Here is a 27,312-nt window from a genome sequence, read left to right on the forward strand (position 1 = left end):
TACATTTCTTTCTCAGCTTTGTTTTTAGAATACACGAGACAAGCATCTGGCAGGGTGTAAACAGGATATTTATTAGCATAAAGACATTGACCACAAACTCTTAATTTCATATGTACATAAGTGGTGTAGTATATAATAGAGTGCACTTATAAATATGGAACAGTCTGTTGCTCCTGAGTGTCTACTGCAGGTAAAAAGCTTTTCTAGGATGGCAGGCAGACCCTTAAAACCTTCACAGACATGAATAACAGTGAGAGCAGCAGTTTGTTTTCGAGTGTCCCTCCCATAACACAGGTCTGAGAATCACATTTCACACATGTCAAGTTTATAAAATTGCACAGACAATTTTGAGATGATCGTTGGAAATGCAGTTTAGCTTGAGCAATAAACAAATACTCTCATTTGCACCGTCTTTTTGTAGAAAATCGTTTTCACAGCCGGCGTTAAAATCATTCGGATCACTGAGCAGAATCTTTAAATCAAGTCTGAAATAAGGTCACACTGAAAGGATGGAGTATAAAACAAGAACGGCTTATTTTCCTTTCTAAAAGCAAAAAGTCTAATGGATTTCTTTTTTTTTCCCTGTTTTTTTTTTTCAAGTGACTTGGCAGTTTTCAACTCAGGTTCAGAATAATGCTGGTGCCAGCCGCGTGCTTTTACCGTCAAGAAGCGAAAACACAATAATTTAATACAAACAGTTGACCTCAGTTGTGCTGAGCAGTAGCACTGATCATTCACCTCACGTTTGTGGTGCACGTTATGAAAATATAGATTTTTGAGAGACAACTGAGTTTGGCAGTGCAGTTACGATTGGCAGCCAGTGGTTTGATTTCGTCCTGAAGGGCTGGTGAAATTTTTCCGACACATAATTTTCTTCATTTAAGATACGGGATTCAGGCTTTAAGGAAGGAAACTAACTCTGGTTCTTCTTGAGTTTTGTCTTTGATGAAAAGCACTCTCTGAGAGGTGAAATGTCACACTGAATACTGTGCTGGTTATGTACATTTGTCCATTGGTATAGAAGATTATATGCGTAAAAACATACAGTACAGTGATGTTTTTTTTTATAACAGTTGTCACTTTCCACCTAGAGCTGCAATGATTAATCGATCAGCTGTCAACTATTAAATTAAATTCCAACTATTTTCATTATTGATTAATCGTTTCAAGTCATTCTTTTAGATAAAGAAGGCTAAATTCTCTGATTCCAGCTTTCTGAACATGAACATTCTCTGGTTTCTTCACCTGTTAATGACAGTAAACTGAAGAGCTTTGGGTTGTGAACAAGATGAGAAACCTGAAGGTGTCATCTTGGACTTGATCAACATTTTTCACCATTTTCTGACATTTTAGAGACTTAACAGCTGATCAGTGAATTGAGAAAATGATCAACAGATTAATCAACAGTGAAAATAATCCTCGGTCACAACACTATTTCCACCCCTGTGTTGCACCTCTAACTGGTCCTCACAGTGCAGGTTCCAGCCAGTCCTGCACATTTTAATCAGATCCAATGCAGAAGCTCAGCCCTAGACTGAATCATGAATTCATCCTAAAAATGACCGTGAACACCTCCTACAGTATACTGTCCAGTAAGAGTCCATATTTGGGGGAAAATGTCGCAACAATGATAGAAACCATCTGAGGGAGAGAAAATCCCCTTTGAGGTGAGCCTGACATGAGTGCATCAAAGTAATTGGTCCTGTTGTAGTAATCCAGCTCTTCCTCTGAGTTGTCTGCGTTGCTGCGGCGGTAGGCAGAGGCGTACCATTTATCCGCTGTTAACGCCACCGCCGCCCCCGCTGCTGCTGCCGCCGCCACCCTCACAGGGGACGACCGCCCTGCCGCCCTGAAGCGGGAGCGGGTCCCACCGTATGTGCCTGCCCCTCTGTAGTTCCCCGCCGTGGAGCTGCGGGAGGGGGACCCCCTGGAGGAGCCCCGGGAGCCTCCACGACCGCCCTTGGACAGAACGGGCTCGCACAGGAAAGCAGAGAGCAGGAGGCAAGTCCAGCACGCTGCAAGCACCCGATTCATCCCTGACATCTGTGATGAAGGAGACATGATGGAGAAGCTCATTTCTAGATGCATGCTGGAGACATCCTCCATCGTTGTAAGACATTTCAGCAAATTCAGAATCTATGGTCCTGAACAGGTGTGACATAATGTAGGAAGGAGCTCAGGTTGTACTGATCAACAAATGACAGACATCCTGCTGGTGCTCAGTGTTGTTGTTGAATAAGGTCCTCACATCTCTGTGTTGCAGATTGGCCCTCTCCATTAAAGTAGGTCAGTTTAAAAATAAATATGCTCCACTGAGAAAGCAGCCGTCCGCTTTAGGCTTTAATGTAGATCAAATAATATCCAGTCTGTAGATGATTATGAAAAAAAAAGGCAAAAGATGGCACATTTGTTGTTGATAGGCCACCATTTGAGATGGATTACAGATCTAGCAGGTAACTCGGCCATTAGGTAGAAATGTAAAAGATGTTCTCAATATTTCTCACTCGGTATGTGATCAGACATAAATGCATGTACAATAAGATGCGTGATGTTCATCTCACCGTATTGTAATAAATTAGCCTGTAAGCTGTTGTGTTGCAGCCTGAAGGAATCACACATTTACAGAGAAATGCTCTGTATGAATATATACATCCACGACCACGTTAACCACGTATATCCTGATGGCGGATGCTTACCTTGTTCCCGTGTGTGTATCCCCGCATTTGTTTTGGCACTCGGAGGAGATGAGAGCCAGTTGTCACGGACAATGCAGGCTCGTTCACGCAGAAGACCGCGAGAACGCGCGGCGCGCTCACACAGGCGCGTCAGGAGTGTCAAACTGGGGTGAGTCCTCACAACAGTTTATAATCTTATTTTGAAAAAGTGTCTTTCATATTATTATTATTTTTACTACATACTTTATGTTATTTTATTATTCTGCTCATTTAAACTTATAATTTTGGGGAAAAAAATAGCATAAAGAAGAACAATTTACATTACCATAAAATAGGAAACATGTGGCTCACCTTTTTTTTCTTTTCACAAATCATCATAAGTTCCACACTACATGCTCACACAGTATGTCCAATAACAGCCATCTACACATTAATGTTTGGCAACTCATCTCCGATAACTTTTTCTTTTTCAATTCTCTAGAATTTAATGTTATTTGAGCAGCATTTTAAGTCACTGTCCAGATGATGATGAGATGCTGATACAGTTGTTATGTTTGATTCCTCCCTTGAAAAGGGAGGCCACCAGTTGGAGATAATCAATAAGTTTATAAAAGTCTGAATATGTTCTCTTCACAAATCATTGCAATGAGTTTTTGTTGTTTTTTTTTTTTTTTTTGTTAATTCAAATTCTATCCTATATACGGTGGCCCCGAGGGTCCAAACAAAATCACATTTAAGAGAATACATTTTAGAAAAGACAGCAACATTTCACAAAACACGACATTTGATTCATATAGAAAAAATCATATATTTTACATATTTCTCTCAATTTTAACAGGATACACACTAAGACTTTTTTTTATTATTATTATTTGAACAATGCAGCATGTCAGCCAAAAAGAACAAAAACTTTCTGAATATTGTTATTGATTTGTTTAGAATCTGGTTAATTAACCCTGGATCATAAACAAACAGCAAAATAAATGGCGTGCTATATAAGTCGGGCTTTACTTTACTAAAACAGGTTTTATTTAGAAGTGAGACCGCTGGAGGAGGGGAGCGCAATCGCACTCTGCAGACACCAGGTGGCGGTAACGCGAGCTCGTGCTGGTGCTACCTCTTGGAAAAACACCAACGACGAAGACGACGCAAGAGGAAAGAGCAGCTAGCGATCTTGGAGCAACTTCTGTGACAAGTCCTCCTCCTCCTCCTCCTCCGTCGTCGTCGCTGTCATGGCTTTCCTGTGCAAAAGTGCAGCTTCTCTCCTGAAGCCCTGCAGAGCAGCTCCGGCCGTCCTGTCCGCTGCTCGTCTCTACAGCTCAGGTGTGTGTTTTAAACCTGTCCGGGTCAGTCTAATGGAGCCATATGAACAACTGGCCTGCCACAATGTCAAGAGACATGCGTCACTCAGTGTGCGCCGCAGGTGCAGCAGGCACACTGTAGCTAACTTATTCTGTCCTGGCGTTTATCTGTGTTTAGTGTTAATTATACCACTAAACGTTTGAGTGCTGAACTTTAATGGAGGATAAGTCAGGAGCATGACGTTAACACGAGAACCAGTCCTGTGGAAATGGAAGTTCCACCATAAGAAGGAATGTACAGGTGTTACTGTCTAAAACTTTAAATCGCTCAGATTTTATTTGGGAATTTAAACGTTTCTGATGTGATACTGATAATTATGGACTGCAGACAGAAGAAATCCAAGGGTTGATGTGCACTTATTTTCAGCCCAGTCACGAGATAGTTCAAGACATGTAACATAACAACAGAGAGAAAGACCGCTTAAAAAAAAAAATCAAAACATCAGAGGACAACAAGAAGATGGACTATTTGGTGGCTGAAGGAAAATGTCATTCAGAATATCAGTGTATCTAACAAAGATTGTTCTTCAATGTTGTGAGACTGTAGTGATGCTTTCAGCCCAGATGCAAATCCCAGAGCTGCTCCACAGATGTGACTGGTTAGCTGTGACAGCTCTCAGGACAGTGTGACAGCAGTGTGAAAATAACTGTTACTTGCAGCCATAGTACAGAACAATTATTACCTGTGATGTTGTTGTAGACACAAATGTCTGAAGGTCAAGTTACTGAGATTTTATTCTTTGAAAATATAAACAATTTGTTCCATATCCAGCTTAATTTATGGTGTATGAGCCCATGCTGGCCACAGTAATTCATTAATATAAAACTCACCTCAATATAAAAAGCTATTATACTTGGGGTTGGTTGTTCGATGTCAGTTAAGCTCCAAAAAGTGTCACGCCAAATGTACCATCAAGTTAAGTCCTGATGGTCTGATTTCCACTTTAGAGAGACAAAACGATTGAACCAGCCTGAAGAGAAAATTCTGTTTTCAGGTGGATTTTCTCTTAATGGATCCTTTTACTTGAATGATTAACCAGGATTTTACCTTTCTTTGTGATATTGCCGCTAAACTCGGACCACCTCAGTGACACCTCACCTGGTTCCAGACTATGCTGCTCCTGGTTAATGAGTCCACAGTGCAGGGTGAAACTGTGCACAGGGTATCTGCCCTGAAAAAAAAGCCTTGAAGGGGATTAAAAAGTCTATTTTCTAATGATTAGTACAGGCCATATCCTCCTTGCTGATTTACCATTATATTTTAATAGTTTTGCCAGCACAACAGTAAAATAGGTATAAATTGCATTATATGTGATACTGAAAAGTTACAAATAATTGAACCCTGCAGAAACCCTTAAGTGCACAGAAATCTAATCTGACTCTCTATGATGGTTCTCTCTGCCTGCAGGTGGTCAGTATGAGTATATTTTGGTGGAAAAGCGCGGTGAGAATAGTAACGTGGGTTTCATCCAGCTGAACCGACCCAAGGCTCTTAACGCTCTGTGTGACGGGCTGATGAGGGAGGTGGGACAGGCCCTGGATGCCTTCGAGGTCGACAGCGGCGTCGGAGCTATCGTCATCACCGGCAGTGAGAGAGCCTTTGCTGGTGAGGGAGCCGAGTGTTTTCTTGGCCTTTTTTTTCCTTCCACTCCTCTGAGGAGCAAAGACATGACAAGAAGCCATTCACAGTGATTTGTCAGAGTTAAGCTCTACTTTTGTGTTTTCCAGCGGGAGCCGACATTAAAGAGATGCAGAATCGAACCTTCCAGGAGTGCTACGGTGGGAACTTCCTGGCTCACTGGAACAGAGTGTCCACGGTGAAGAAGCCCGTGATTGCAGCTGTCAATGGATTTGCTGTGAGTGTCTCTGTTTAATTTGATTTGTGTGTATGATATATTTACAGTGGAACCAAAAAGTCCAAGATCACATTAAAAAACTCTAATATCGTCACATAAACCTGGAAATAATATAAGACATTTTAAGAAAGTGAATAGATGTGACGGAAGTCAGATTGTTGTTCTTGGCAATGATGGCCTTTCTCAGCATCAAACCTTGGCTAGACTAAAGATTTTTACGGGGGATATAACCAAAACTTTTAGATCAAATGCACGGGCCAGACAGGAAATGGTTTCATACCAAAAAGAAAGGTCTGTCCACATACTTTTGGCCAGATAGTATAGCTTTTATCCTTTTTTACAGCCAGTATTTGAACAGTTCAGGAAGTAAAAAATATCAATGAAATGATGAAATATGAGACATCCCTGTACAATGAGCTTTATTGAAAATCCTCACCTCTTCCTCATGCTGCACACTGTTCTCTTTAAGCTGGGTGGAGGATGTGAGCTGGCCATGATGTGCGACATCATCTATGCCGGAGAAAAGGCGCAGTTCGGCCAGCCAGAGATCCTGTTAGGGACCATTCCTGGTAAACACTCATTTCAATCCACTTTCCTTCCTTGTTCAGACTTCACTTCCTTATTCTGAGGTTACCAGATTCTTGTTTTTGGAGCAGCTGTTCATAACATCTGTCTATCTGCAGGGGCGGGAGGCACCCAGCGGCTGACCCGCGCAGTTGGCAAATCCCTGGCAATGGAGATGGTACTCACAGGAGACAGAATTAATGCGCAAGAAGCCAAGCAATCAGGTGACAGCAGTGTTGCAGAGGACATTTACTCGAGTACTCTACTTAAATACAATTTTAAAGTGCTTGTGCTTGACTTGATCATTTCTATTTTATGCTTCTTGTTCCTGAACTCCATGACAATTCAGAGGAAATCTTTCTTTTTACCTTTCCTGCCACTTCATTTACATGAAAACCATTATCACTTGTTACTTTGTAGATTAAAATGTTGCGTAAAATAGTATATAATAAGCTTACAAAACGCTTGCTCTGTGACATCTGGGCAAACAAGTGTTTTCATGGGGGATCAGATTTCAGGTGTCTGAGGTATAAAGCCGTCCCAACAAAGAAAGATTTCCCTCCTGTAAAGATTGTCTCATTTAAAGAATTTATTTGAGGTTCAATGAGTTTTCCATTATATCAAAAGAACATTTCCAAAAGCAAAAGATAAGATAAAAGTCTGTACAATGGATATGAATTTGTAAAGCAAAGTCCAACCCCAGTGTTAAGAGCCACTGGGCAAAAGTACCACACTGCGTATGAAGTAGTTAAATATTGCTACACCCCAACAAGCTACAACAGCAAAATGCTCCTACACACAGGAACAACAATAAAAATCTAATAGTTCAATAATAGTTCAACATTTTACTCTAGTATGGATACTTCTACTTAAGATACTTTTAGTAAATGTAGCTGACAATAGGGTTTTGAATGAAGATCTTTGTACTTGAGTATAATAATACAGAGTATTTTTACGTTGTTGTATTGGTGTTTTATTTAAGTAAATGTTTGGAATTCTTCTTCCACCTCTATGTAACAGCGACGCTAATATTTTGACAGTATATACAATTGGGTAAAGATGGCATATGCTCTTTATACCTCAGACTGTACCATTGTACCTTATGATAAACTGACAAGACCTCTTAGTTGACTGGATGAAATATATGCAGAGATTTCAGGTCTGAAAAGTGAAGCCATGTAAACGTGCCTTAAATTAACTAACTTTAACTCTGAAGGCCAGCAGGGGGCGACTCCACTGTTTTTAAAAAGAAGTTTGTATGTAAGTTATTGGAAAATTACCCCACTTCTCACTTTATTCATCACCTCAGTAGATAGTTTCTTAATGAATTTATGGTTTCAATCACTAGTTTCAAGTTTCAAACTATGCTCCCAATTACAGTAAAATAGATGGTCTGCTCTCTCGAAGAAATACGATCACTTCTGACTCCAAACAAAACCAAGATGGTGACAACAGTAATGCCAAACTCAAGGCTTCATATCAGTCCACAGACCACGGAGTGTCATCACTGTGCATTTACACTGGATTCTCATATATTTGTTATGTTTGACTCTGGCATTTTGTGTTGTTCCAGGTTTGGTGAGTAAAGTCTGTCCTGTGGACCAGTTGGTGACCGAAGCGGTTAAATGTGGGGAGAAAATTGCTTCCAACTCCAAATTGGTCTCTGCTATGGCCAAAGAGGCTGTTAATGCAGGTGTGTAATATAGTTTTATTAAGAGGTATCTTCAAACTTAGTAAATCTAATAATCGTCAGTGTTGCCTGACTTGTTCTTTTGTGTTATTGCAGCTTATGAACTGACTTTGGCTGAGGGTAACCGTTTGGAAAAGCGTTTATTCCACGCTACCTTTGCCACGGTGAGAAGAGTCTCAGAGCGAGGGAGGGGTGTCGAGTCTGGTGTTAGCAGTCCAATCATGACGTGTGTATGTCTATGTTTTTCCTCTGCAGGATGACCGTAAAGAGGGCATGACAGCATTTGTGGAGAAGAGAAAGGCCAGTTTCCAGGACAAGTAGAAAAAAGCAAAACAAGAGCTTGGCCAAGATCACAGAGTTTCCTGATATAAGTGGGTCAATTCCTAATCTGATGCAAAAATCCTGATTGTAGTGGAACATACAAGTGTTTAAATTGGGATTTGGCCCTGAGTGAGTGCACGGGAGTGTCTTATCACAGGGAACCCCCTACTGCTTGGACTCAAAATCAGATGACACCTGTGGGTGCAGGAGTGCAGGGGGTTTGTATGTGAATAACATTTGATAACCGTTATAGTCAGTGTGTAATAGCAGGAATCAGTCTTGATGATCAGTACTGACTTTGCCTTTTTTTCATTTTCACTGTCAAAATGTTCTGTCTGCATTTTGCAGGTAAATTGTTTCTCTGTACATTTTACAAATAAAGCTCCAGAGTGGTTTTCAGTGCTACAACTGAGAAATGGGAGTATACTGTAGGTCTGCTGTATTTAATCACACACATTGAGGTTTTACTTACTACTTAAACGGGGGAAGGCCAGCTCATGTTCATCCTAATGTAAGCAATCATATCCACATTTTATTTTAAGTCACTTAAACAAGAAAAGTAATCATTTTATTTATTTCTCCTTTTGTGAGGATTAGCGTGTTTCACAATGACAAACCCTCTATCCTGAAGTATTTCATCTGTAATTGTTTTGCAGCAGTGGTGACAGCGGATCATTTTTGGTATTTGTGCCACATTTTTTTAACTGCTGGTCTTAGTTTTGGTTTCAGTGCAGTATTTCGCAGCACTGATATTGCTCATTTTGCTTATGTGGTCATGTTCAAATGGCTTCTTCTACACACTGGACCTTATGCTCATTGTACACTATGACAAAACATAATAGGGCATCGTGGGCAGCTGGCTACAGCACCTAAGAAATGTACTGCTGAAAATTAAGCAGTAGTTGTTGTTGTTGTTGGAGACGTCCCAGCTAAACCAAGAGCCAGCACAGAAATTGGAATACCAGAGAAGAAAGGAGCGGGCAAAGGAAGAGGCTGGCAAGAGATTTACAGTTAAACAATTTTGTAATGACCGACTCGGCCAGGAGGCTAACGTTAAAACTAAGATTAGTAGGCAGGAAGCAGCAAGCATAGGTGGAGACACCATCATAAGAAGAATAGGATGGTGAAAACAGCTAAGAGGTCGTGTTAATGAACACACGAATGTTCAATGTGATAAGCGTTAAACCAGTGCGCACCTCTCACCACAAGATGGCGCTCCTGTGCTGTTAGAGACGAACCTCAGTGGGCCTGCAGCAGAGACACGCACCGGGCTGGGTGCAGAGAAAGCGCGTCGTGTAAGTGTAATGTGACAGTTATAAAGTCATTAGACTTTAAGACATTCAAATACTGCATAGAAATGTTAATTTGGAGAGCATATTTTCAGCAGCTCGTCTCATTTCTTTACGTGAAAATCAAAAACCCAGATTTTGTCACCGCGCAGAACAATTCCGCAAATGGCTTGATTTAAAGGCAGATAGCTTTTTTTTTTTTTTTTTTTTTTGACAGAATGTAGGTGGGTAGCTGGTTAGTTATGTAAGATTTAACTCTTCACTGCCGGTGTGATTGATTTAGAGAAGAATCGTGTGATCTTGCAAGAAGAGGCATGGAAAAAATACTTCTGTCTAATTGTGGGCATTTAAAAAGATAAGAGCCGTGCATATTGATCCATATGATGTTAAGTCTTGCGCATCACCTTATTGGCTGATATTCATCGAGGGCGCATGAAACCATCGTCCTGACTTCAAAGGAAACACCAGAACAAATTTGGTTAGTGCGCGCTTTCTCCGGCCGCTCCAATCATCGCCAGCCACCGTTTTCTCTCTCTGATCTTCACACGGCGGCGCCCCATATCTCCACAAGGCCATGGCCTAATTGATTTTTATTTTCATTCAATATTCCCCTGGAGCTTGCTTTCTTGTCAGCCCCCTGGAACAAAACTTAGAGAAAAGGAGGAGGTGGAGGGGGGGGGGGGACTCGTCTCCTCACTCCGCGGGGAGGCACAAATGTCTGCGGAGAGGGCCCGAAAAGAAGCTCCTCTTTGAGGCTGCAGCGAAAGGTCAAAATAATAAATGTAGACTCAATTGAGGCTCTCCGCGCGGACAAAGGGGGCAAAACGTTACATTTTGGCAGCGCAGACCCTCATAGCGTGATAAACTCATTTAAAGAAGCCGAGATAAAGAGAGAGCAGCGTGAGTCCGGGGAGGGAGAAAGGGGCTTTCAGTCCGGCAGACAGGCCTGGCTCCTGCGAGGGCCCTTTCTCCTGCCCAGCAGCCTCCCTGTCCTCTCCAACAACCACGCTCAGAGTCCCAGACACTGCACAGTCATGAGGGCAACTTTATCTATTATTATTTTGCATTAAAATTCCTTTCCAAGAACTCAGTTTTATATGCACAACATTCTTAGAAACTTTGCACAACTTAGAGCAAAGCCAAGGGAAGAAGCAACATAAACACGAGTGGTTTTCATGATGGAACCATATTTTCGACATGTGCGAAAAACAGAATTTTTAGATTTATTTGTCCACACGCAATCTTAAATCCTTGGAGACTATAAGAGGAGCGGACCGAACTACACTGCGGGTCTGGAATGCAGGAACAGTATGAACGTATATGACTAATATTTGCAGATGCGAAACACGCAATAAAGCACCAACACATTTCTCCCGTTCGTTATTACCAGCAGCTGTTTCGGGACTATAAATTCAGTATATTGGCCCGCGATGCCGAACTGTGACTCGACTTTTATATATTAAAAAAAACAGACTTTTTTTAATATATGCAGATCTGCTTCTTGCGGTCGTGGAAAGGATTCCTCAGCAATTTTTTTTCTGCCATCCAGCTGAGAGTTCCTCTGGCTCAGATGAAACGGGCCGGGGTGGAGTGGTTTTCATCCGACAAATATTTTCATTATCTCACATTCTTGGCACCGGAGACCGTGTCGGAATAGCACATTCACCGGTGTCTGCTTTAAATTATGCCCACCCAAGGGTGTCAGAAACAACACAGGCCGAGGATTAACCGACTATGAAGTCTGCCGGACTAATGACACCACCCTATTCTTTCAAACAGGCTACTGTGAGGTCGTTTGCTTAGCGTGTTTGCAAACGTGAAATACACAATAGCGCAAGTAATCATTCAATTGAACACAAAGTACACAGTTTAGTCTCATTTCATGTCATCTGTGTGTTTGTGTTATAGCTTGATCTCACAATTTAGGAATTTGGCCCACAATTCATGAAAAAAAATCACAAAATGTAAATAAAAAAGCTTAGTCTATTTATTTACTATATAAATAGGACTTTTATTTTAGAATATTAAATGTGTTTTAAAGGGCCCCTCTAACCAATCAGATTAGCGTCTTCGATCACATGACGCGTCTCCTTGCGTCTACAGAGAGGATGACGTTCAAAAACAAGATAGTTCATTGACTACAAAAACGTCCTTCCGGTGGACCGAAACATGAAACAGAAGTCTGAATTTTGGCTAAATGGCCAACAGCAGACACCACTGTAACACACACGAGACAAGCTACTCGATGAATGGTGTGTGTTTTTTTCTAACAGGGATTTGTTTTTTTTGTTTTTTTAATCAGCTTGCATTCTTGGCGGTTTTAAACGAAGACGGAAGTACGCTGGTGTGACCACTCTCAATTCACTTCCGCACTCTCCAGTACTGTGTTCTCTCTGGCTGCCAGCATGGTCGTGCTGAAAGGGATCCCCTCTGTTTTATCACCTGAGCTCCTCTATGCTCTCGCTAGAATGGGCCATGGGGATGAAATAGGTACGACGTTTGATTACGTGCACTAAGTCGCCTTTCTAATGCAACTGCAACTTTTGTAAGCGATCCCAAGTCAAAGTAGACAGCAGTGTGAATAGTAACAGAGCAGCTTGCACAGGATCATTAACCTGCAGCTGTAAGGACACATTCAGTCCTTCACCCTCTCACTGTTTTTCTCCCCCTTTTCAGTTCTTGCTGATGCAAATTTTCCAACATCTTCCATTTGTGCTTGTGGTCCAAAAGAGATCAGAGCTGACGGTATTTGAATGCCTTTATATGTCAATAACAATGTTAATTGAGTGTGTTTATGGTTCATTGCCTCAGCTCTCTGTAATCTTTATGCAGGTTTGGGAATCCCAAAGCTTTTGGAAGCCATTCTGAAGCTGTTGCCCCTGGATACCTATGTCCCCCATGCGGTACTGGACCCATAAATCTAAAGCTAAAACCACCGAGCGATGTCTCGTCAGTGGCATTAATGGGCACGTTTTCCTTTTAAAATGTATTTTTGTTTAATCTGTAATATGTGTCCACAGGCTGCAGTCATGGATCTGGTGGACAGTGACAGACAGAGAGGTGTAGCTGTCCCTGTGTGGTACACATACAGGGATCTCCTGACTGAGACTGGGGCTCCGGTAAAACAGCCAGTCCACGCAATGATTGAATAATTCACTTAGTTACACTGTGGCCCTTTGAATTTTGACTCTTTTTGTGCTGACATCTGTTTCCACATAGACTTCCATTGAGACAGTGGAAAGGTTTGCTTTCTATGAACGAGCCAAGAAAGCATTTGCTGTTGTGGCAACAGGGTGTGTATCCTCTCCGCCTTTGTTTGAATATTATAGCTGAGCGTTTCACTCTGTGTCAGCAATACGGTCTCAAAAGCACGTGCTGCTTGTAAAAGACACACATCCTCTACAAGACACGCCTTTGCTAAGATTTATTTGTCACTTGTCTTTTCCTTTTCTTTTTAGAAATGCGCAAACCCCTAAAGTCAGCGAATGGGCACCTTAAACTCTGTGATTCACTAGAATGATAATCAGATTGAATTTCTCTCCGTCTCTCATAATTTCGGAGCAAATATGAGATGACGGAGGTGATTCAGAGGTCGTCACAGCAGTCCCATTATTTCAAACATGTCTTTAAAAAGTAAAGCTGATACATTTCATTATCTTCCTCTGCAGGGAGACAGCGCTGTATGGAAATCTGATACTGAAGAAGGGGGTCATCCCTGCCGAGCTGCTGCAGTGATACACAGGCACGCACACTTTTGACAATGATCTAATGTTGCTTTCAGTCACAACTGTAATTCTTCTCAGTGAAAATCAGGAGACGGTAAATATTTTTTGCATGGAATGAATTTTCTGTTTTGCTCAGGTTTCAAAGCGTACTTTATTCCTTATTCCTGTTTATGTGTAAATAATACCGCAAAATGATCTGATTAATCTGTTTACATGGAGCAGAACTGTATTTTGTAGTTGTGTAAACAATTTTTGCATTGCACAGGCTGTTCAATAAATAAAACACATGAACCCGTTGATTGGTGTTACAGTATCTTTATCAGCTACTGTAAATACATACAGTATGGGCAACACTGTTCATTCTTTTCAACAGTTTAATGGAGTCAGAAGACACATTTATGTCCCTGTCGTAGCAACAGCGTATCGGCTATGTCTGATTCAAAAAGTTAAGGATCAAGACAGGGGGAGTTATTAAAGATCACTGGTGGTAAAGATCATCCAGATCTTCCTCGGGTTCGCTGTGCTTCCTCTGAAACGGCACGTCAGCAGGAGCGGCGGCCTCAGCGACACGTTGGTAAGGGACGGGCTGGGGGACATCTTGGTGGTACAGTTCGTCAAAGTCCTCCTCTGGTTCGAGGTGAACTCTGACATCACTTGCACCCCTGACCTCGTGTTTCAGCATCTCCATCCGCACAGGCAACAACTGCTCGTCCTTATGGTACAGCTCGTCTTCATCCCTCTCCGGCTCAGAGTACCCAGCACGGACCTTTGCACGGGCCTTGCGCTCAGCCATCATTGGGGCCAGATATGCCATCAGCTTCTCTCTCTCTTTGTGGTAGACATCATCCCAGTCCTGCTCAGGTTCACTGAAAACAGGACGGTCCATGTTATAGTCAGTCTTATCCATGTCCTCTGGAGGCTCCACTTGCATTCCCCAGGACATCTTTCCTTTGTCATCTATGGACCTGAAACAACAATCACATAAGCTCAGTCTGGAAGATTATTCACTTGCCTGGTAGTTAAAGGAAATAACAACTTACATAACAGCAATCTGGTATGCTTCATTCTCAAGTTCATTCTGAGAAAAGAGTCAGAGAAATGTCACATGACTGCTGACCAAATACAAGTAACTGACAGTCCAAACATATACAGCCAGGAGCAACATATACATACACACATAAATATATACAACATGTACATACCAAGGGTTTATATGGCTTTGCTGTGACGCCAAATATCAGAGCAGCACAGACGATTACAGAAAACCTACAAGTGAAGAGAGTCTGGGTTAATGTCAAGATTTCATGGCAGACGTTACACAACAAATCTCTTCCAGTCAAAGAGGAAAAAAAAAGTTAAACATTAAAATCAGGTTAAAAATAGCCAAAGTCAGCATGGCTAGACTTCAGTTTTCTTACCCGAACATGGTGTTTGCCTTCAGTTGAACAGCTGGAATCTGAACTACAAGAAATCTGTCACTTCAGTCCACCTGCAGTGGAAACAAAAGGCCAAAGTTCCACCAATATAACCGTCGTATTTTTGTTGACCTTTGTATCCTTTGAGTGCAGGAGCGTCAGCGGTGAGTGATCCATGTGTTTATCTAGTCTGTGTTCAACAAAGCGGCTCCGAGTTTTAAAAAATTAAACTGCCTTTAGCAACATTTTGTCCGTATTATGAGTGTCTGCTCGATAGCTGAGCACAGTTAATCTCCTCATCCTGTCATCAGGCCTACTCAGTGTGAATAAGCTGTGTGTACATGGTCCTATCCAGAATCCAGAAACAGTGACAAAACCCCCTGAAATCTACTCTGATCTAATACAATCACAAGTATTATAACTTTGGTTTTGTAATTAACCCTCCCTGTCAGCACTCAGGGATTTCAGGGGTATAAAACTCTGTGACCTTAAAGCTGAGGGTTGAGATATTTAATCTTTTATAACGCAGTAATCGTCTCTGTAATCTCCTTCAGGGGGCCGTCCCTGCTACCTGGGTTCAATGTGACTCCAGTGCAATACAAATAAAGTTTAATTACAGTATTACATGTGCAATAAATAAACATCGCTGAGTCAGTCTGTTGAGATCGAGATGCAGCAATTAATTATACAGCTTGAACACTCAGCACTTTGCTTTGACTGAGCGAAGCCTACTTATTATCATTTGTTTTGATATTTTAGTCCCTTTTCTTAGTATTTACAAGCACTTCACAAACATTTGATAAATGGCTTTATAACAAACAGACATTTTTAATCAAGATATACTGTATTCCATGTTATTCCATCTGCGTTTTACTATAATGGCCATGCAGTATCTGTATCCATCTGTTCAACTTGTTGACAATTACATTAATAATACTTATATCTGCTTACAACCAGATGATCATTTGTCATAAATCATATATTAAATGTTTATACACCGATTGTACGTGCTAAACACTTTGATCAAAAATAAAGTTTTACTCAGTTTTTACAATTATTTTATTTAATGTTCTTCTTTGTATTATGGATGGATTTGTATTTATTTTGGTGCAGCAGGCTTACAGATGAATTGTATTTACTTTGATCCCTGACTTTTCAATGAGCGTTATCATCAGGATTTTTGATATGTCCGATAATAACACTAATAATATAGTGATACCCTTTTTGACATCCTGTTTTCTTTGATTGCAGAAGTTCTGAGCTGGCTACTGGTCCTGCTTTGTCTTTGTCTTTCTTGGTAAACTACACAACACCAATGTAAAACTTCTGCTTTACTGTTTAAATGTAGTGATTTGGGACTTAAACTGGTCAGTTCATTATTCATAAGAAGGGACTGTGTGCGTAAAATGCGAAGTATTCAAAGTCTTCTAAACGTATGATTTTACCATGAAGCAATAATACTCACCATGCTGGGCGGAGTTTTCCCGGAACCTTCTCAGACACAGACTCCGTCTTCATACAGCTTTCATCATTTAAAACAACTAATTACCCCTCACATACACACCCACTGTGCCGGGGACAGATTGGAGGCAGATGATCAGTCTGTGATCTTAACGGCAGGCACAGCGCTCACTGAAGCAACTGTTGAATGTGTCAGCTCTAATTTACATCCAGGCCACGATCCTTGTCAGACTGCAGAACTTGCTGTTTCTGAAATACACAGCCACACATTTAGAGTATGGTATATGTTGTTTAGATTAAAACTCACTTCATGAATAAATGTTGCTGACATGTGGCCAAGAAAGAAAAAAAAAACTTTAACTCCGAGGCTAATCTGTAAGCTCGCAATACACCATGAACTAATTTTAACCAACGCACATATACGTCGTTAAAGAATCTGACTTCACCTCAGTTCAGTGTTTCAGAGTCCGGCAGCCCCTCCGTCGAGCTTGCCGTGAGACACCTTGTTCACTGTCCGTGCAACAGTAGGAAGGTCATTAAGTTAACATATGGGCTAATAATGTCTCATGACAACAGGATCTACACAGTGTACAGTAGAACAGGGGCAGACAGACACACACTTCCTGCTCGGTTCGAGGGATGGCTCCGCTGCGTCTGCTGGTTATCTGCCCTCTCTATCAGATCCATATGTACGAGTCCAATGTTACCCCTCGACCAGCCCCACTCGCGGGTCACCGAGTCGTCTACTGTCTCCTGCCCAAGAAGGCTCTCCTCGAGCAAGCAAAGGCCAGGTACCCTCGATATAGCCTGTGAAATACTGACAAAATAACGACTACTGTCTTATTCTGCCTTCACCACTCTATTCAGTCCACGCTTACGTGGTCAGAGTAGTTGAGAAATATAGTTATTTGTTTTGTTGCTTAGAGGTAGCTGAGAAGATTGAGACCAATGTTTGTATGCTCAATATGCATATATGTAAGCTGCAGAGATGCTGGTAGGCTGATTCTGTTACCTTTGTACAGGCTAGCTGTTTCCCCCCCGTCTTCAGTCTGTATGCTAAGCTAAGTTAACTGGCTGCTGGCTGTAGCTTCTTATTCACTGTACAAAAGGGACAGTGGTAACAATCTTCTCATCCAACTCGCAGCAAGAAAGCAAATAAGCATATTTGTCTTCATGAACATAGTCATAAAATCTGCCAGACTCATACTGGTGACAAACATTCACTGGCTGTTAAACTGACATTGAGGCCGGGAGATGTGAGCTATTATGGAAATGCTCTGCCCGTCTCCCAGAAACCGCAACCCCGGCAGAAGACATCCCGCTGCTCCGAGCCTTGAAAGTGAGGTTTGATGGATAAAGTGTGCTGAAGCTTCCACCAATCCACCCCCCAGTGTCCCGCACACATCAGTGAAACAGCTTTCATGTGTAGCCCAGAGGCCCAGCAGCTAACAGCAAAGATTAACCACACGACGCTGCTCCCTGAACCTCTGATGGTCCCACGGTTGGCCAGGAAAACACGCTCCTGTGTGGTTTTGAGCAGCCCCTGGCTGGCAGAGCGCTGCGGCTCGCCAAATGAGTCGCTCTCTATCATCTCACTCACTCCACTACGGTAATGAAGTGTTGGAAAGTTTAAAAGCAGTGGTACCAAACATGTAACTTTTCAGAGCAACACTGGCAGATCTACATGACACAGGAGCACTTTAAATAGATATTCATGAAAACATCCAAGTCGGAAGAACAACTTCCCAACAGGGGAAAGGACTGCGCTGTCTGAATTGTTGGAAAAGTGGTTTTCTGACAGGGAAAATTCACATGACGCCTGCTCAACAGCTTGTAAAGTCGGAAAACATTTTGGCACACGAGTGGCTGAATTGTCGTCATATGACGTTGAACCATGGCTGAAGAAAAGAAAACATTGTCGATGGTAAGAAACTTTTATCAAAGTCATGTACTGTCTTGTATGGTTTCCTTTGCACTTCCTTGTCACTCAAATACTGGAAACAGCTGTCAACGTGTTTCAGTGCTCCAAGCGCTAATATGCTTAGCATCTTCTTTTTGGCGTCCATGTCGCTCCCACATTCCAACATGAACATGAACCGCAGTCGGAAGATTGACTTTTCAACTCGAATGCATTCATTGGCATTTTGAAAGATGCCTAATTTTAATATTACAAATTTTTTCAAAAAAAGAATAGCCACCAACAGAAATGTGTTTCTGCCCAGAACCAAAAATACTAAAAGGTTGCTTTTGTTTCAATCAGAGCTGTTTCCCAGCTAAGAGCAACGGCTGCCGGTGTGAGATATGGGGGGTGCTACTGATCATCTGATCAACCTCTCTGCAAGAAAATAACTAGGTGTGTCACCCAAAACATCTTTAGCAGCCACTTACAACTCCATTTGTCTCCAGGCAAAAAAAAAAAAAGAAGTATTATACAGTAAAAACATCAAATCAGCCTTCAATTAAATTTTATATCAACATGTGCGTGCATTGCTTTTTAATATGATGACATGAAAGCCATAAAGACAGTCACTTATATGTGATTGTATCGCACTGAGGTGATGTATGGTGCACTACAAGTTTGTATTTAACTGTCTTTGCAAAGAAGTTTATGTAGCGTAATTATCAAGCCTAGAAGCAAAACAAGCGCGAGAGATGGTGGAATACTTCTTAATGAGCCTCTAACACACCCTCAGCTTCTCTCGTCTCACACTGGCTGCAGGCGGTGTGGAGGTAATATGCTGCATACTGTATGTGTGGTGTGCCCTGACACCTCTAGAGGCCATCAGAGGCTCCGTTTGCCAAATAATTTTCCCTCCTCTGGTGCTGGTGTGTTGTGCGAACGCGTGTGCGTCATGTGAACGACAGGCTGCCTTTTAGAAAACTGTAAGGGCAACACTAAAGACCAGAACGAATGGGAGTTGTCAGCAAGTAATGATTGCTGCCAATAAAGTGTGAAACACACACACACACAGCCACACGATGTTGTTGCACAAAACGCACGGAGCGGGCCAAGAATAAATCGCCTGTCTGTTTAAATGCAGCATTAAGTGGTGATTTATGCCTGTAAATCTGGGATAGTAAACATGCTCCAAATGTTGCAGCTTGCAGTAATTTATGGGGGAAACCACCAAAATGAATATTGGACTGAATTCCCGTTTTGAAATAAATGATCTTGGCTTGGTTTTTGCGTAATGTTTCTGTAACACAGTTGTTGTCGTATGAGCATGGATGCATGTGTGCACAGTTTGCAGTACCACAGGCTTACACACGTGCACGATGTGTAGTCAGATACAGTGGATTAATATGTCATTGCCACTGATGACAGCACTCTCTTCAAATTGTAATTCTAAGTGCTGGATCTGATGTCCTGGCTCTATCCCAAAACCAATAACTGCTTATTACTGCTAAGACCGAGGAATGCAGCCGTCATGTTTCGACTTGACTCACAGTGCCATCTTCATCCAGGCTTCTCTACTGGCAGAGAAACAAATAGAAAACAGAATATCTAACGGGCGACAATCAGCTGGAGACATCTGACTCCACGCTAAACCTCAACGCAAACTGTATCGCTGTTTGAAACGTGATAATGAACATATTGCACGCCTCGTATGAAAACAGAGAAGTCACCCCTCCACGCTAAAACAATCATCAGCACAAAAACCTCATCATCACCGTCATTACTATCAGTAAATCCCATAAAGGTCGTCCCGGAGCGCAGGGCTGTATTTGAGGCTAACCACCCGTCTGTCTTTACTCGCAGTCTTCCGTCATATCCCCCACACTCACAACATTTAGGAAAGCTGGGGTTTTCTAAATAACTAAAATTAACTCAATGATCTACAATTAACTTAATTGATGCCTCACCAACACCCATTAAACACACATTAGACATCTCACGTTGGAGTTTAACCGCACGAATTACAGGGCTGGGGGAAGGACCTCCGTGGAAGAGCGGAGGCGAACATGAAATGTTGTGACGACGGTCTGGTGAACAGGGGAGCCGTCAGACTTATGAAGCGGCCGCAGAGAGAATTAGTGAGCCATCTGCTCAGCAGTTGCGTACAGACACTGCCTTTAACGTGATTCAGTTTAATAAAATGTCTCCCTCAATGAACAGGCGGGATTTTAGGAGGGCAAAATGGGGGTGGGGGGGTGATGAGCCAGTCAGTCTGGGGCCCGGAGCCACCTGGCTCCACAGGTAATACCGGAGACAGTTTTTCCAGCAACAATAGCACTGATGACAGCCGAGGCGGGTGAGGGGAGGTGGGCCAGGAGCTGCGACAGACAGAAAGAGGAACTTTCCCCTCTGTCTGTTATGTAACTGTCGACAGAAAACTGGGAAGCTCTTTGTCTGTCGGAGAGGAGACGCACAGGAATATGGCCGACCTTATTGTTCAGAAGAGACAATTGTTGGAGCTGTGTGAGAGACGGCCATTAGCGCCGCTGGTTGCTTTGAGCTGACATAGAGCCATTACACTGCTGTGATAGTGTGTATCAGTCATGGAAATATCATATTGTAGACAGAATAATGAGAGGGAAAGTTCAGGTGGTCTCTCTTTCTCTCTCTCTCTCTTGCTCTCTCTCTCTCTCTCTCTCACACACACACACACACACACACACAAACATACCATACACCCTTATCCTTCCTCAATCACACCCCTCATAAACTCAGTAAACATGTGGGAGCTGTTAAAGTAAGTTTAATGGCTATTTACTGTGTTTTGGACGCTTCTCATTAAACACATTTTCCACCCGAGGAGAACTAATGTTTTGGAAAACTCTGTTAAATTAAGCACGCATCGTGCCAACACTTGGCACATGTGGCTCATTAATTAAGAAAGCTGCCCTCTACATGATAAACTGGGGAGCTGCAGAGGCGGGACTTCTTATATTCACTCTCAGAGATATTTCTTTATCAGCTGTCAATGCTTCTTGATATAACTTGAAACTTGCAATAACAGATTTTTTCAGCCACTTCGGCACAGCGGACTGACACACACACTGACATTTGATCAACATTTAAGTTGATATTGTGAATTTATTGAGTGATCAGTCGGCATGTTCTCATCCGGCAATTACTTAACAGTATTGGCATTTATTTGAAGTTATGTTCCACCTATTCTATTATATATTTGCATATGAACATAGAATCTGTAGACGGTGGACACATTCTGGTTTCCATCCAGTCCACATGTAGTCCAGACTACAGTCCTAGACTAGACCTAGAACCCGTCAGCCATGGAAGAGGAAGGGTCTTAGCCCAGATCCATTATTCGTTATCCAGATAGCTGCTGGCTACACCACAAGGCTCAAAACACTGGGCATTGCCTCTTAGAGACTATAATGCTGATGGGTTCTGGGATTTTGAGCCACCTGATGAATCCAAGTGCAATATTCATACTTCTTTAATCTCTGATTTTGCTCTCCACCATCTTCTAAATTTAATGTGGCTAGCGGGTAAGTGCGCAGCTATGTTAGCTTGTCACTAATTGTTTCTGCACTGGTGTTGGGCAGACAGTGTACAGTGTTTTTTGTCATCTTGTTTTTTGTTGTTTTTCCATTATAAAACAGCTGCTTGCTGCAACATTGTCAACTAAAATAGAAAAGTTGCAGGTGAGAAACCCAAAACAATGAGCTCAGCCTTTTTATTCTAAAGATATTTGTAGAATATGGCTGTGTTTGCTCTCATGTTCTCTGCTCACTATCCTTTGCTTTAGTTAGCAATCATTAGCTATTTAGCTCATGGCTCAGCTAGCTGTGGATCTGGTGACCCTTGAGTTTGTCAAGACCAGGACCTTGGATCACAGAGGGAGTCACCACGGGCCACGAGGCCATACTCAACTGCATTTGGCACCACCGGAACTGTACTGAGTCTAAACACAGCCTCCAAGACAGCCGGGACGTCAGTTCGATAACTATAACAGTGGATACAGTACAGAGTTGATACATCAGCTCCTGGATACCATGCTGTCTTCAATAGACAACACCACAAATCTTGGCGTCCACACTGTTGTTTCTCCACAACGTGCTGGTGATATTAGTTATTCCTTTTTAATGTTATAGACCAAAATGATGGCCATATCTCACAAACTGCTCCTTTAAGATCTAAAAAAGAACAATATAACATGTTTTTGTTCAGCATATTCTGACATCGGAGACCAGAGATCTTTTATGCCAGATGGGAAAAAGAGGGCCTTGAGGGTGGAGTACATCAAACAAGACAGAAAGAGAAACAACTTCTGCCTCCTCTCCCCCACTTCGCCCCCCCTCCTGCTCCAGCCACTGAATGCCTCCTCACTGGAGTCCACCGCGGCCCTGGATGCCAGCTGGAGTACCCCTAACCTTTGACCTCTGACCCCCAGCACCAGCGAATTCATCACAGAGCCGTCAGCTCAAAGCGCTCAGCGGGGAGCACATCCTGCGAAAAACAGTGACGACGACAGAGAGGAGCGACAGTCAGTACAGGTGTGAACAGTGAGCGCAGGTGTTACAGATGTTCTTAGACACTGCCTTGGCCCCTCCCCTCGATATTCACAACACATTGTATCCATAAGACCAACGAAATCTCCCTCCGTGTCTGTCACGCTCTGAATGTGAGTCTGTGTGTGTTTGCATGTCATGGTCCCATCTGTCCTGATGCTCCTGGGTTAAAAAGAGGATCCTGCTGTTCCTTGATGGAAAGCTGCCTGCTACAGAGAGATCCGGTTACAAGAGCGCTGCGCTTTCATCCTTATTAAAGAAACATGTGCCCTCTCTGTGCAGTTATGTCGGCAGATGAAACTTTTTTCCCCCTCTCCTCTGCTTTTAGTTTTTCCTCAGCACAAATAAGGATATTACACAAAGATACAATCAGTGGACAAAACTCTCATCTTTTGAACCTCATACCCCCCCCCATGATAAGGAAAAGCCAGCTCAGCTATGAAAATTACATAGATTAATAAAAAGACTTATTTGTGTCTCAGTGAATGTGACTGTGCATCGTCATACTTCAAATACCAGTGGTTTATTTGTCACACAGGGAGAGGATGATTACAGGCTCCCCGGTGACAAAGAATGTTAAACCCAGTTGATTCAATTAAAATGATCACTTAATCTTTGGTCTTCACCAATCATCCGCAGCTAATTGGAGCACTGCTTCTAGGGCTGTTCTCATGTGCAGGCTCGCCATCGCAGCAACGCTGTTTCCCGTCACAGAGCGAACTATTTGTCCCACCCCCAAAAAAATCCAAGTATCTGATGTTGGTTTTTCAGGCATCTTTTAATTGAAAATCTGTGGTCTCATCCTCAAAAGAAATTTCCCAGCATCAACAGACCGTCCCAGAGATTTCCTGACCTACTAGTTAGCGGAGAGAGAGGGACAACGGTATGTTGCATCACACACAGTGTAAAGACAGCCGTGATGTTAATCTTTCAAACACAAAACTGATGAAGCTCTTCTGATGTGGACAAGGGAGCGCTTTAAAGACTTAACTGTGAATGTGGTGTCTACTGACACAGATACAGTTTTTCAATTATATAATGTTATCTGCTGGGAAATGTGAATAGATTAGAAAAAATACTAAAAATGTGTTACTGTCCGACTCTATTTAAATATGTTTGGATGAGTAAATAAAGTTAGGTAACGTTGGGAACATTCATACTAAAAAAAAATTAAAATAGGAATGTATTAGAAAAACTGTAAAATGTATTACCTCCACCAAGGAGCTTATGTTTTTACCCAAGTCCACATTTTTTTTTACTCAAGTCACAGTAATAATTCTCACTTTCAATATTTACATTTTATAATGTTATTTGCGTATATTTATGCCAACCATCATTTTGCAGCTGCTTACAAAAACCCCATCGCAAATTCAAAAGATCACGCTCACATGTGTTTGTACATATAGTTATGAGCTTTCAACACACCCAGTGTTGTATAATGGTCATTAAATTACCCTGTTCCCTGTACAGTAATATCTACTCACAATGTCTATTTGCCCCTTGGTGTAATTCTGAGATGTGTTTGTGTGTTTTAATGTTCAGTAACTGCATCAAAGTGACAAATTGTAATCGGATTTGAGGACTCCAGTTACATGTAATGCCTCGGTCATCAACTGCAGCCGCTACAACAAACCTCCATTCATGCCAGATTACAAAGCTGCTCATGACGCATCATTCAGCGACACGTAAACTATCCTCAGCACAGTCAGAGGATGTGAGTCAGACCTCAGAATCTGCTCCACTAACAGATTTCCATTTCTTGAAGATGACTGTTCCTCCATTGATGTGTATCTCAGCCACCGTACAGCCACCGCGCTCCCTGACCTGAGCTCCCAGACCCCGGCTTTGTTCCTAAGCGGTGCCCTGTGGAAAGTCTGGCTCCGACCTTTTCAAACCATAATTACATACCTGCAGAATGCAGACAACAGCGGGGTAAAGAGAGACACAGCATGAAAGGGAAAGGGGTCACCACTACTGATATGTGATAACTTGGAGCCACTTACTCGCTGCAGTATATAATTTACGTAAAAAGCCGGCACTGAAAGAAAGCCTTTTAAATGTATTGCTTAGTGGAGTTTTGACAGACCAAACGAAAATAAGAGTGATGTCGATTCTGTCCTCACTTCGTCCAGATCTAGATACCATACAGTCAAACAGCTCAGAGGTGGAAGCAACGTTTTTTTATGTAGTTCTCCTATTTGTCTGACATATTTCTGATGAAGAGAACAAGATTGTGGAAGTCAAACTAAGATGTGAGGATGAATAGGTACTGATTATTCACAATGTGTTAGTTCCTTTATTTCTTCGTTATTTGGGCACTGCAAATGACAATCACACATCTGTCTGCACTCCAGCTGCACACCATGCCGTGGTCTGAAATTTCTCACTGAGCTCAGTTTGCTCGATGCAAATGGCTGTTACATTTTTACGCGTCTATTTTTATATAGCGCAGTGTTAAAACAAAAGAAAGTCCAGCTTGTTCCTTTTATCCAAATTGTATTCAGAAACGGGTTTGGTAGGAAATTATGTTTGTTGAGCTTTGATTCAAAGACCTGTTTCAGTTATATTCAATCTCTTTTGTCACTACTAATGAGATGTGATGATGTGGAGAAAGTCAGAGATAAAGTATTTGCTGCTAAAGCTGCTAAAGGGTTTACAGTCAGAGTTAATAGCTTAGAGGAAAAGTTCCCCCAAAGCTGAAAAAGTCATTATCTGCTCACTCCCATTCTGATGCAAAGTCAGGTGAGGTTCTGAAGTCCTCAGCAAAACAGCGTTGCAGCATTCTCCTTAACAACTGAAGTAGACGGGGACTTGTTTTAAAACAACTGAAAAAAACACAACATACAGCTCATCTGTCATAATCCAAATCTCTCGAAGCCGACACTGATTTGGAAAGATGTTATTTACACCCTTGTCATGCAGTCGAGCTTGTGCATCCACTTCAGATATGCAAACGCCTTTAGCTCAGCAGCTACAGTGAAGGTTTAAAAACAGTGTAAATAACGTCTTTTCAGATCACTTTAGAATCTTGAGGCTTCCAGGTGACTTGGATTACACCAGACGAACTGTATGGAGCCATTTTAGCCACTTTTTTTTATGTTTAAGACAAGTCCCCATCTTCTTCTGTTATTTAGGAGAATGCTGCTACGCTGTTTTGCTGTGAAGCATCAGATGTGTTTTGTGGACACTGAAACTTCACCTGACTTGTGCGGTGAGTGGATAATGACACAATTTTCATTTTTGGTGAACTTATACTTTTAAGACATGCTGTCTGTACGGGTCTGGAGGCCAAAAGGTTTCAACTGCAAATGTATTAAAACAAAGCTAGAAGGCCTCTGAGCTCACAGTGTTTCCATCTAGTATTATTTCTAGAACCGTATTTATGTACATTTGAGTACAGTGTGTATTTCAGGAACTCTTCAAACAACAAAGAGCGCCACATGTTGTAGCAGCAGAGGTTAAACTCAAAAGTCACAGCGCTCTTTGCAAATAAAAGTAACACAAACACGATGCCCACTGTGTCCTCTCAAGGCAAGCCCAAACAAGATGAATTTCGCTAAGGAGAGTTATTATTACATTATTGGTTTACTTAGCCCTATGAACTTATCCCCGAGGAGAGATGCTTGCCAGAGTAGGATTTAACTAATGTCACTAAATCACTCCCAGCTGGCCTGACTGCAGGAAATGCTTCTTTCTTCTGAAAAACCTCACAGCAAATAGTACATGAAGCGTGTTGCATTCATGGGCATGTCTGTCTTCGGAGCTCGTGTTGAACTGCCTGTCCTGGATTTCATTGCCTTTAATGTCCTTCAGGGCTGCGGTCACAGTCTGTCTCTGTCCGTCTGCACAGCCCCCCCGCCCTCCCCATCCACCGCTTGACCTTTTCGAAAACGGTCGACTAACTTCAGAAGGAAAAGCGATGCCCGGTTTGTGAAGGTGTGAGGGACGTCAGATCAGCGAGCACTGATGCCATAATGATGGCAACAACTGCCGCAAGGTCAGCCACACCGTGACTGCGGGTCTAGCAGTCATTTGAGCAGGCTTTGGTCTCATGCTTGTGAAAGCAGTTTAGCAAAGAGGTAAACAGCCCGGGGCCAGCAATAACAGAGTGGAACTGATTAGAGGAGGAGAGGGAAGGAGCGAGAGAGGAAGAACAGAGAGGAAAAATGAGACAGGGACTGATAGCATCTTCCTACCCAACTTAATTATATTAGACAGCTAAAGTCTCCCTAATCTCCCCGACGACTGTGTGTTTAAAATCTCATGCAAACTGTAAACAATAACAAAAGACTATAATTTTGAAATATTTCTTTATTTTGGAGCACGGACGGGAAATATGGGCAAGAATTCACTCATTTTGATAGGAATATATTTTCAAGTACTCAAAATCACATGGTACAAATTTAAATTTTATTTATATGCTCATGCCAATAAGTAAAAAAAAAAAAAAAAATCATACAAAGTCCACAAGAGAT

The 27,312-nt window shown here is 42.1% G+C and overlaps 4 protein-coding genes across 4 annotated transcripts; 2 read left to right on the top strand and 2 right to left on the bottom strand.

Moving 5' to 3' along the window:
- Positions 1-47: 47 nt before the first annotated feature.
- On the bottom strand, positions 48-2,815 carry sprn (shadow of prion protein). The gene is made up of 2 exons (XM_037124590.1): positions 2,697-2,815; positions 48-2,043 (listed from the first exon to the last, which is right to left on the bottom strand). The coding sequence occupies exons 1-2, from the start codon at positions 2,721-2,723 to the stop codon at positions 1,576-1,578; spliced, it is 495 nt and encodes a 164-aa protein (XP_036980485.1). The 5' UTR covers positions 2,724-2,815; the 3' UTR covers positions 48-1,575.
- Positions 2,816-3,797: 982 nt separating this feature from the next.
- On the top strand, positions 3,798-8,888 carry echs1 (enoyl CoA hydratase, short chain, 1, mitochondrial). The gene is made up of 8 exons (XM_037124588.1): positions 3,798-3,998; positions 5,445-5,642; positions 5,765-5,892; positions 6,362-6,461; positions 6,576-6,680; positions 8,030-8,149; positions 8,243-8,310; positions 8,402-8,888. The coding sequence occupies exons 1-8, from the start codon at positions 3,908-3,910 to the stop codon at positions 8,465-8,467; spliced, it is 876 nt and encodes a 291-aa protein (XP_036980483.1). The 5' UTR covers positions 3,798-3,907; the 3' UTR covers positions 8,468-8,888.
- A 3,197-nt stretch (positions 8,889-12,085) lies between these two features.
- Positions 12,086-13,778, top strand: fuom (fucose mutarotase). The gene is made up of 6 exons (XM_037123399.1): positions 12,086-12,246; positions 12,433-12,501; positions 12,589-12,659; positions 12,777-12,875; positions 12,976-13,049; positions 13,425-13,778. The coding sequence occupies exons 1-6, from the start codon at positions 12,162-12,164 to the stop codon at positions 13,489-13,491; spliced, it is 465 nt and encodes a 154-aa protein (XP_036979294.1). The 5' UTR covers positions 12,086-12,161; the 3' UTR covers positions 13,492-13,778.
- A 2-nt stretch (positions 13,779-13,780) lies between these two features.
- si:ch211-217g15.3 (uncharacterized protein LOC368914 homolog) lies at positions 13,781-14,991 on the bottom strand. The gene is made up of 4 exons (XM_037123397.1): positions 14,900-14,991; positions 14,684-14,747; positions 14,522-14,559; positions 13,781-14,446 (listed from the first exon to the last, which is right to left on the bottom strand). Exons 1-4 carry the CDS (start codon positions 14,905-14,907, stop codon positions 13,960-13,962), a joined length of 597 nt encoding a protein of 198 aa, XP_036979292.1. The 5' UTR covers positions 14,908-14,991; the 3' UTR covers positions 13,781-13,959.
- Positions 14,992-27,312: the final 12,321 nt, after the last annotated feature.

This window comes from Acanthopagrus latus, chromosome 15, assembly GCF_904848185.1.
Source record: "Acanthopagrus latus isolate v.2019 chromosome 15, fAcaLat1.1, whole genome shotgun sequence".
NCBI classification, from domain to species: domain Eukaryota; kingdom Metazoa; phylum Chordata; class Actinopteri; order Spariformes; family Sparidae; genus Acanthopagrus; species Acanthopagrus latus.

Bases quoted from the DNA above. Each gene is read 5' to 3' on its own strand.
- fuom (XM_037123399.1), top strand. From the start codon at position 12,162: ATGGTCGTGCTGAAAGGGATCCCCTCTGTTTTATCACCTGAGCTCCTC. The intron at 12,247-12,432 runs GTACGACGTTTG...CCCCCTTTTCAG, and splicing joins GGGCCATGGGGATGAAATAG to TTCTTGCTGATGCAAATTTT. The intron at 13,050-13,424 runs GTGTGTATCCTC...CTTCCTCTGCAG, and splicing joins TTTGCTGTTGTGGCAACAGG to GGAGACAGCGCTGTATGGAA.
- si:ch211-217g15.3 (XM_037123397.1), bottom strand. The intron at 14,560-14,683 runs GTATGTACATGT...CTCTTTTCTCAG, and splicing joins CAAAGCCATATAAACCCTTG to AATGAACTTGAGAATGAAGC. The intron at 14,447-14,521 runs GTAAGTTGTTAT...TTGTTGTTTCAG, and splicing joins GCATACCAGATTGCTGTTAT to GTCCATAGATGACAAAGGAA.
- sprn (XM_037124590.1), bottom strand. From the start codon at position 2,723: ATGCGGGGATACACACACGGGAACAAG. The intron at 2,044-2,696 runs GTAAGCATCCGC...CCTTCATCACAG, and splicing joins GATACACACACGGGAACAAG to ATGTCAGGGATGAATCGGGT.
- echs1 (XM_037124588.1), top strand. From the start codon at position 3,908: ATGGCTTTCCTGTGCAAAAGTGCAGCTTCTCTCCTGAAGCCCTGCAGA. The intron at 5,643-5,764 runs GTGAGGGAGCCG...TGTGTTTTCCAG, and splicing joins CAGTGAGAGAGCCTTTGCTG to CGGGAGCCGACATTAAAGAG. The intron at 6,462-6,575 runs GTAAACACTCAT...GTCTATCTGCAG, and splicing joins CCTGTTAGGGACCATTCCTG to GGGCGGGAGGCACCCAGCGG.